Here is a 9,777-nt window from a genome sequence, read left to right on the forward strand (position 1 = left end):
TTTTGCATTTACGTTTGATTATGAGTCACGGTGTCCCACTGTGCCACTGTAGTCATTCACGTCCTCTTTAGCGATCTGTCACTCTCTGAAAACGAAACCCCTCAAGTGGGTGGACATAAAAAGCACCATTATCGTTTCACGGGGACTGGTAGCTATTTATACGTGAAGAGGAAGAAGAAGTATTTGCGTCCAATATTCTGACAAACTTAAACGTTATCTTCATGTTTTAATGGCTGAGAGAAAGTTGAGAAATCATTGTGTTGCGTTTTTTTGTCAGGTCATATACAAAACCACGTTTTCAATGCAGATGATTTTTCCAAGCTCAAAAGGCATTTAAGCATATGATTTCAGCGACCATTCTCTCTTTCACTCACTCCCTCTTTCCATCATGGAGAGCATCACCTTCCAGCTCTTGCGGGACCACAGGTACTTATTTATTCTTGCCTTCTTAACCTGATGCTTCTGCAACAACATCATTCATGAATATCTGATTTTTGCCACTTATACTGCAAGGAACCATGGAGTTTTTGAACATGGGCATGACTTTCTTGTTTATGAAATACTTTTGGTCTTCTTTTCAATTTTCCTCGAGTAATTCACATGATTTAGATGCAAAAGAATCTGAAAACTAAGGGAGACTGTGACTGTAACTGTAACTCACACACAATGGAAGAGAAGTGTTAACTGGTTACAGTTGTGACTTTTCACCCCCGACTCCAAAAAGTGATCTCTAAAATTTCCACTCACGGGTCCATCTTTCAGCATTTTTCTGTAATTCGTTTTTGCTTTTGCTTTTGTCCCCCCTCAGATTTCATGTGGCTTACAGTCTCTTGTTCGTTGTTTGTTTTAAAACTCTACTGTTGTGTACTATAGAATGATTTCGAGATACTGTAGATATAGCATCTTTTTTATTTTTATTTTTTCCCCTTAATCTTCAGTTTCAGAATTACTGCTGTATATATTTAGCAGAAAATATATGTAGTAGAAATTGAGCTGTTGAAATTCCATGATCAAGCAAAGAGACAATCTGTTATACAAGTTAAGCGCTTCAGAGAACAGAACAGAGAACGCAAGCAGAAACTCATGAGACTTTGTTTTTTGCCTTATACATACAGTGCAGTTGGTTTTGGAGCTAACAGGGCATTCTCTTACCGTTTTACAAGAAAGAGCAATCAAACAAGAGTTTCCTTCCCCAAACTTATCAGAACTTCGTCTGGGTAACTTGTCTTTCTATCTTTGCAATTTCTTGGTATTCACAAAATACTGATTCCTGCGCGCGTCCGCACCTGTCTGTCTGTATGTTGTAGCTTTAGAAGTTGTTCAGCCACTCTGTCATTAATAGTGGAGGTGGAAGAGAAACCAAAGTTTGACGCAGACAAAGCGGCTCTACTAGTTAAGGAGGTCAGGAAGAGCTTTAACTCCGGCAAGACAAGGAGCTACGAATGGAGAGTGTCCCAATTGAAGAGCATTGAGAAGATGGTTGAAGAAAAGGAGATGGAGATTACCGAAGCTCTTTATAAGGACCTCTCAAAGCCCGCTTTCGAGGCCTTTATTTCCGAGGTACTCGGTTTTATTCTTTTATATGGATATCAAAAGCTATCATAGCTCTGGATAGATTTGGAAGCTAGAAATATATGAAATTTCTTGAGATTTACATCAAAGGGTAGGTTGTCTTTGAGACCCCTCCACATGAACACCAAGATAACGATGGATAGAGTGAACATATAATTACTTAATCCTAGTTAAGAAACTCAACTCTGTCCTGTGTCAACCTTAACTCTCAAGATTGTTTTCCAGCTACCTGTTACTTGCACGTGGTTGAAAATGGCAACTCCTCTCTCTCTCTCTCTCTCTCTGAAATTATGAGTAGTGCAATTTGATTAGCTTTTTAGATCAGAGCTAATTTGGGGAAGCTAGAATATAATGTTTTTGAAGGGATCATTGCAGAAGAGAACTAACCTGAAAATAGGTTTAAACACACACAATATATGAATGCAGGATGTATTTTGCAGATTCTCCTTTTCTTTTTACTGCTTTGCTCATCCATTAACCTCACACGGTCTGTTGTCAATATGCTTGATGTTTGATGCAGATTTCACAGGTAAAATCGTCATGTAAGTTGGCACTAAAAGAATTGAGCAGTTGGATGATTCCAGAAAAGGTGATTAATTGTAGCTACTCTTGTTGTTAACAACTGTGATATGTATTGTCAGGACTGTCCTCAAATTTAAAGAATCACAAACATTATGTAATGCAAATTGTCAATATTTTTCAGGTCAAAACTTCACTTACCACATATCCTTCATCAGCAGAAATCGTGTCAGAACCTTTAGGAGTTGTGTTGGTCATCTCGACATGGAACTTTCCTTTCTGTATGTAAAAGAGAATGTGGTTTCACGCAATCTGAAACCTGTTACACGCCATAATTTTCGTATTTCTGAGTTCACGGCCCTAGAAATCACATTTGTTTTCTTGTTTCTTTAAAAACTGTATTGGAGGTAGAACGACAGTTTTCTTTGTTCTTTTTGTCCCTTTGCTATTTAATTAGAAGAGCTCTCAGAAGAAGGCATTCAGAATTTCCAGCTACCATCTTTGTTTTGAAATTTCCCTCTCAAGACAACTGGACTTGTTATGGGTCTGTATTTACCCACCATTAAGCTGCTCAAGGATCGATACATAGGTTTATGCCATTATACTTTCATTAGGACAATTGCATAGCTCTGCTGGGGGAAACTCCTATATATGTGACTGTAGGTTTGTCTAGTCACATGATTTTTTACTTCTCATGCATAGGTTCCGATATTGTGCCAAATATTGTTTCTTCTTCTTTTTTAATAAATTTCTGCTCATACATTGCGCAAGCCTGGATTTCAAATTTGAAGTTAAATTTTTTTTAGTACAGCTTAACTGATGGTAGATCAAAATGTGGTGACTACAGTACCTTTGCTTTACTGTTTTAAGATATTGCTGATGACTCTATGCTTCTGTGGTCTGCATAGGTTTAAACTGCTTTCTTCAAGACAGAATTAAACAGGTCTAGCCTTTAAAGAAAGAGGTGCCTGTTTGTTTATTATTAATTTATACTGAAACAACCCCATACATAAAAACTGTTTATGTAGATGCACAATCAAATTTTACAACCGGTGTTCCTCCAACTCCTTGTGCAGATCCCATCTGTTACATATCACTGATCTAAATCATAAGGAACTCTTGCTGGAAACTGAAATATGTTCCTACACCTTTGTTAGATCTCATATCCTTTGAATTTCACTAATAGCACACGACATGTGAGCGTGGGTAAATATGTCACACTTAAACACCGGAGCATTGCTTTGCTGCTCAATGTCCACCTGTTGGGATTCATGAATTTTGTGAACTTACATCCACTGTTCTATTAACCTTAAGAACATGTAATCAGCTTCAAAATTCAACAGCTGGACCTTTTTTTTTTTTTTTTCCTTCTTTAAATTGGTTAACTTGTACTCATCAGTGCTACATGACATTGCGAAATAAATTTAACTTTTTTTTCCTTTAATTTAATTCAGGTTTTATTGTGTCTTCTGCACCCCTGACATAATAGGTTCCTATTATAATCTATCCTCATATAGAGTAAGTTATTTAAAGTAACATGTATTGTGTCTATTTTCTAGTGTTATCTCTTGATCCGGTCATTGGAGCTATTTCAGCTGGCAATGCTGTGGTCTTAAAACCGTCAGAAATTGCTCCTGCCACATCATTGCTGCTCTCAAATTTAGTACAGGAATATCTAGACAATTCTGCAATAAGAGTTGTTGAAGGGGCTGTTGATGAAACTACTGCACTACTTGCGCAGAAGTGGGATAAGATACTTTACACAGGTTTTTTTTATTGCACTTATTGGTTTTTGTAATTTCTTCTAAATCCTAGGATGTTGAAACGTTGATAATAGTAATTATACATATAAACAGCAGTTGCAGTAAGATACCCTGGCATGCCTGACTTGCTCATATTTAATATTCTATGAAGTAACTTTTGAGTTTTCTGCAGGTAGTGCAAGGGTTGCTCGCATCGTGATGGCTGCTGCTGCAAAGCATCTTACACCTGTAATCCTGGAACTTGGAGGAAAGTGCCCTGCCGTTGTTGATTCAAACATTGACATACAAGTAAGATTTTTCCTAGAGCTCGAATTATGTTTTCCATCTTAGTTTCTATAATTGATACACTTTTGCATGCTTAAGGTTGCTGTTAGGAGGATAATTGCTGGCAAGTGGGCATGCAATAATGGCCAAGCTTGTATCGGTGTTGATTATATTATAACAACAAATGCCTTTGCTCCAAAGTTGGTAAGGTTGTCTCTTGGAAGACAGTAATGATATGCATCAGTTGCATGATTCTTAATACATTCCTGCTATATAGATACACTCTTTAAGGCATGGACTGGAGCAATTTTTTGGGAAAGATCCAATGAAATCAAAAGACATTTCCCGCATTGTGAGCTCATCCCACTTTGCTCGTCTGGTAAAGCTGTTGGATGAGGAAAATGTATCTGATAAAGTTGTGTTTGGAGGCCAAAGGGATGAGAATCAATTGTGAGTATGGTAGTTAATTACTTGTTTGTTTTAACTTGTTGACAGTCATATAAGAGTTAGATGAACCATCATTCCATGAATTGTCATTTTTTATTTCAGAAAGATAGCTCCAACCATCTTGTTGGATGTCCCAGAGGACTCCTTGATAATGCAAGAGGAGATATTTGGGCCTTTAATGCCCATCTACACTGTGAGTGTTATAATTACTTAAAGATTACATCTTCCTTTGCGACTAAAAGGGCTGTGGAGAAAACTATATATTTTGAGAGTGTCAACTAATGACTCCATCCAGTCATCTTGTGAGTACAAAGAACTGTCCTTGCCACTCTACCCTGCTTCATCCTTCCCAAATGATAAAGACCAACTTTGAATGCTCTCTCTCGCTCTCCCTCTATTCTTCCTTCTCAAAAGTTATGGTGGTGTAACCATTGCTCTTCTTCATGTCAAATGGAAGACCTTCTCCCCTCAATTCTTCTTCCTCCATAATTTTTTGCTTCACATTGCCAAGATTTGTGCACAGCAATGGATTCTAAAAGAAGCTATTGTCAGCAGTGACTTCAGTGAGATTCAGGACATGTATAAATGTTTCAACTTTGCTTCTGGTTTGTTGCAGGTTGAGAACTTGGAAGACAGCTTTGAGGTGATAAACTCGAAACAAAAGCCTCTTGCTGCATATCTCTTCACTAATGATGAGCAGCTTAAGAAGGATTTTGTGCAAAATATATCTTCAGGAGGAATGCTCATTAATGATACCATTATACATGTGATTATTCTCATCCTGAAACTTATAGATTAGCCAAATTTATTCCATCATGATCTTATTTCATATCTATAGAAATGGTTGGATTCTGATATCGATACAAACCAAAATAGTTATCTTCTCATTAGTTTAGTCTGATCTGGATAATTGATATCTATCTACTAAACATGTTAATACCTTTTCATGATTGGCCGATATTTAAATCAATAATTGGGTAAGACCCTATTAGTGCATCAACTTTCTTTCTGGGTGAAAGAGCAGATTAGTAAATTTGAGCAAGTGAACAGAATCATTTAATTTCTGGATTTAAATTTCACAGGTATTTGTGTTATGCTTTGTGCAGTACAAAGCATGACATAGACATTTAAAAGACTTCCCTCACAGACTTGCACTAAGTGATGGATATGAATGAGGTGTACAGATTTAAACGAAAGGGTACAGATGAGGTTCCAAGTGTCACATTTACTTATCACCAATTTTTACTTGGCCACTTGTGAAATTGGTATGCAAGGAGACCATGAAAATGCATGAAACATGAGTGTCTTGTACCTTCAGAAATCATCTTCAAAGTGCTTCAAAGGAAAAAAAAAAAAAAGGAATTAGCTTTGAAGGATTGTAGAGTTTGTCAATTATAGAATTACTTTACAAATATACAAGCAAAAACGCCTCTACATGCACACACACACACACGTTTCAACATCTGGACAGATGCTTTTTTTAATTACCTGTGTTCTAGCTAATTGGCCATTTCATTATATGTTATAAACTTCACAATGCAGGTTGCTACGGAGGGTTTACCTTTTGGTGGAGTTGGGGAGAGTGGAATGGGCTCATACCATGGGAAATTCTCTTTTGATGCTTTTAGCCATAAGAAGGCAGTTCTATACAGAAGTTTTGCTGGAGATACATCCATAAGGTACCCACCATACACACCCGAAAAGCAAAGACTACTGAAGGCCCTGATCAGTGGTAACATAATTTCCATAATACTTGCTTTGATTGGATGGTCAAGAGATTGAAAAGGTAGACACGGACGAATCACAATGAAGATCTGTTTTTCTTCAGTTGTTCTCTCATGCATGTCTGTTTCATATAATCAATGTCCAGATACGTTCTGCATAATGAATACATGATGCTGCCAATGCACTAATGAGTCTGGAGTTTTTAGTTTCAAGGTTCAGTTTGATGCAAGGTTAGTTTATGCCAATCACATGGACAGTTGTGAAATATTGGGATTCTAATGCTAAGCCATATCTTTGTAGTGTGCCATCATTTACCCATAGAAATTAGAAAATTCTAACACATATAAAGAGATTATCTTCTATTCATTTATTTTTGTTTGTGAAGTATCCTGAAAAAGGATTTTAGCACATGTTATTTTAGTTGTTGGCAGACTTGGTATCATAGACGAGCTTTGCTACTCATCATTTCTACACACCATACACTACACTTTTTTTTTAATTTTTTTTTTAATATTTTAAATTTTATTTTTTCTTAAACTAATTGATTTCTTCTACTCATCATGCATACACTACACATTTGGTAATAGAAGAAGAAAAAAAAATTATATGTAGTTTGTGGTGTGAGGACGATGAATAGAATTTTTCATTATAAATATATTAGGTGGGATGCTTGCTGTTGTAATATGTAATCAGTATTTAGCATGCAGTTGGACTTGGCGAATTGAAGTATCGGAAGTTGAAGTATTTTAATGTAAAGTAGAAGGGAAAGATGTTGAAAAGAGAGGAAAAAATGTTGCCTGTATGTGGCTTGGTCAGCAAGCAAGAGGACTCAAACTCTCAACTTCTTTCATTTTCTTTCCATTTTCAACGTATTAATTTCTTTCATAGATTCCAAAATGGCAAGACAAGAAAAGATATTATACCTATTTTCATGCAACTCAACTAAGATCAAGAGGGTGCAAATAAAATTTAAAAAAAGAAAAGAAAAAAAGAGGGTGCAAATCATATCTAATCTATATATAAATAAATAAATATTATAATCAAAACTCTTTGAAAACATTATAAAATTTATTCATGATATTCTTATTGAAAAATGATATTTGCAGTGTGCAAATCTCTCGTGCACTTTTCTTAAAAAAGTGAATAAATTTGAGATTCATAAGAAAAATTATTTTTTTTAATACTAGACTATTTTTTTTAAAAGAAAGTGCATAAGACTTGTACACTTTAAAATTGTATCTAACATTACTCATTCTTATTACTTTTTGAGTAAAATATTATACCCCTACCTTATATTACTCACTTTACCCCTTGATGTGACTTGCCAAATGACTTAATAAAAAAACTTAAAAAATATATATTCAAAACAAAATGAGACTCAAAAACACAAAAAGATAAAGATTAAAATTTTAGATTCTCTTAACTCTTTTATGTTTGTACTTTTTAATTTTTAATTTTTTTTAATAAGCCATGTGACATAACATGTACCATATCAAAAAAACAAAATGAATAATATAAATTGGACAACATAATAGCATTACTCTTAATTTTTTCTATCTAACATGTTGATATCGGGTTTGTATTCTTCTCAATTTCCTTTTTAAATTTATTTATTTAATAATCTTTATTTAAATTTACCACGTTATATGTTGTATGTATCCGCCTAATATCATGATATTAACAAAAATGTTAAATGCAAACGATTGGGGTAAGTATCGCGTAGTCGGGTTCGACATGGCTTAATGAGTTAATGAAACGGAGTATATGCCCATGATTACGAAGAGAAATGCTCACAACTCCACTTTTGCCCAAACACTTTGCCCCTTACGTCTCCCCTCATCTTCTCCATCTACCCTAACCTTCCGTCTCATCTCTCCTCTGATCTTCTCAATCAACCCTAACCCTAACCCTTCGAACTCCACAAAGACTTACTTGCTTCCTTCCTCTGAGTTGGAATGGTGCTTTCTTTGTGTTTTTTTTTTTTTTTCTCTTTTCGCATACATCTTCTCTTTCGGAGATTGATTTCGCAAGTTCCTCATCAGTTTTCTCTGTTGCAAGTATGGGTTCTCCTTCATCTTTCTCGATTTCGCAAGTTCCTCCTTGGTTATCTCTTTCGCAAGTCTGGGTTCTCATTTGGATTTGTCGATTTCACAAGTTCCTCCTCAGTTTTCTCTTTCGCAAGTCTGGGCGCTCTCTACTATTTTTCAATTTTGCAAGTTTTGTCTTCAAGATTTTTTCCCTCCTCGGTATCTGTTTGCGAAAGTCTATTCTCCTTCCTCAAGATCGATTTCGCATTGTTTCATCTGTAGATCTGGTTCTTCCTCAAAATCGTCGAAAACCTAACCCTAACTCCCAAAACCTTAACCCTAACCATAACCATAATCCTAACCCTAAAACCCCAACTTCTAGACTTTGGGTTTGGGCACTGAGCGATTGGCCAAACAACCCACTCAAGCTAGGTAAGCTCCCCCTTTGATATGTAGGGAAATATTTTATTTATTTGCATGATATTTATTTATTTATTTTGGTGTCAGAATCTAATTCTTCCATTGTTTCGTCTGTAGGTTTTTAATTATGCATAATTGAGAATGAATGCATTTCAAAGTGCCAAACCGAAGTTGAGTTTTATTTTTTTTTTCTCTTTGGTTTGTTAATTCCTAGGTTAATTTCGATTATGGTTGGATTGTTTTGTTTAAGCTCACTTGGATAGTTTTGAATATGTTTAAATATGGGGGAAGTGATATTATTTGCATGACATTGTCTTTGTTTCTTAAATTTCTTTGTTCTGTTTAAGCTCACTTGGATAGATTTGAATATGTTTAAATGTGGGGGAAATGATATTATTTGCATGATATTGTCATTGTTTCTTAAATATCCTTTTTTTGTTTAAACTCACTTGGATATGTTTGAATATCTTTAAATGTGGGGGAAGTGATATTATTTGCATGATATTGTCTTTGTATCTTAAATTTCTGTTTTTTTTTTTTTTTAAGCTCACTTGGATGGATTTGAATATGTTTAAATGTGGGCAAAGTGATATTATTTGCATGATATTGTCTTTATTTCTTAAATTTATTTTTTCTATTTAAGTTCACTTGGATAGATTTGAATATGTTTAAATATGGGAGAAGTGATATTATTTGCATGATATTATCTTTGTTTCAAAAATTTATTTTTTCTGTTTAAGCTTACTCAGACAGATTTGCATATGTTTAAATGTGGGGGAAGTGATATTATTTGCATGATATTTTCTTTGTTTCTTAAATTTCTTTTTTCTATTTAAACTCAATTGGATGGATTTGAATGTGTTTAAATGTGGGGGAAGTGATACTATTTACATGATATTGTCTTTGTTTCTTAAATTTATTTTTTCTGTTTAAACTCACCTGGATATGTTTGAAACTTTTTAAATATGGGGGAAACAATATTATTTGCATGATATTTTCTTTGTTTCATAAATTGGATTGTTCTGTTTAAGCTCATTTGG

General features: G+C 34.9%; 1 protein-coding gene and 1 long non-coding RNA gene across 4 annotated transcripts; both read left to right on the top strand.

Moving 5' to 3' along the window:
• The first annotated feature begins 157 nt into the window (after positions 1-157).
• On the top strand, positions 158-6,656 carry LOC122307285 (aldehyde dehydrogenase family 3 member H1-like). Of its 3 annotated transcripts, XM_043120057.1 has the most exons (13): positions 158-426; positions 1,112-1,217; positions 1,308-1,560; positions 2,093-2,161; positions 2,276-2,372; positions 3,651-3,857; positions 4,027-4,142; positions 4,218-4,322; positions 4,396-4,568; positions 4,668-4,758; positions 5,182-5,331; positions 6,108-6,351; positions 6,436-6,656. In XM_043120057.1, the coding sequence occupies exons 1-12, from the start codon at positions 342-344 to the stop codon at positions 6,345-6,347; spliced, it is 1,692 nt and encodes a 563-aa protein (XP_042975991.1). In that variant the 5' UTR covers positions 158-341; the 3' UTR covers positions 6,348-6,351; positions 6,436-6,656. The 3 variants fall into 3 exon arrangements, with proteins under 3 accessions (XP_042975991.1, XP_042975990.1, XP_042975992.1); XM_043120056.1 differs by having other exon boundaries at positions 159-426; positions 6,108-6,656; XM_043120058.1 differs by having other exon boundaries at positions 161-426; positions 1,116-1,217; positions 6,108-6,656.
• Positions 6,657-7,422: 766 nt separating this feature from the next.
• On the top strand, positions 7,423-9,088 carry LOC122307286. Its single transcript, XR_006241722.1, has 2 exons — positions 7,423-8,749; positions 8,855-9,088. It is a non-coding gene; the product is annotated as an uncharacterized LOC122307286 (long non-coding RNA).
• The last annotated feature ends 689 nt before the right edge of the window (positions 9,089-9,777 follow it).

This window comes from Carya illinoinensis, chromosome 4, assembly GCF_018687715.1.
Source record: "Carya illinoinensis cultivar Pawnee chromosome 4, C.illinoinensisPawnee_v1, whole genome shotgun sequence".
In the NCBI taxonomy this organism is placed as follows: Eukaryota; Viridiplantae; Streptophyta; class Magnoliopsida; order Fagales; family Juglandaceae; genus Carya; species Carya illinoinensis.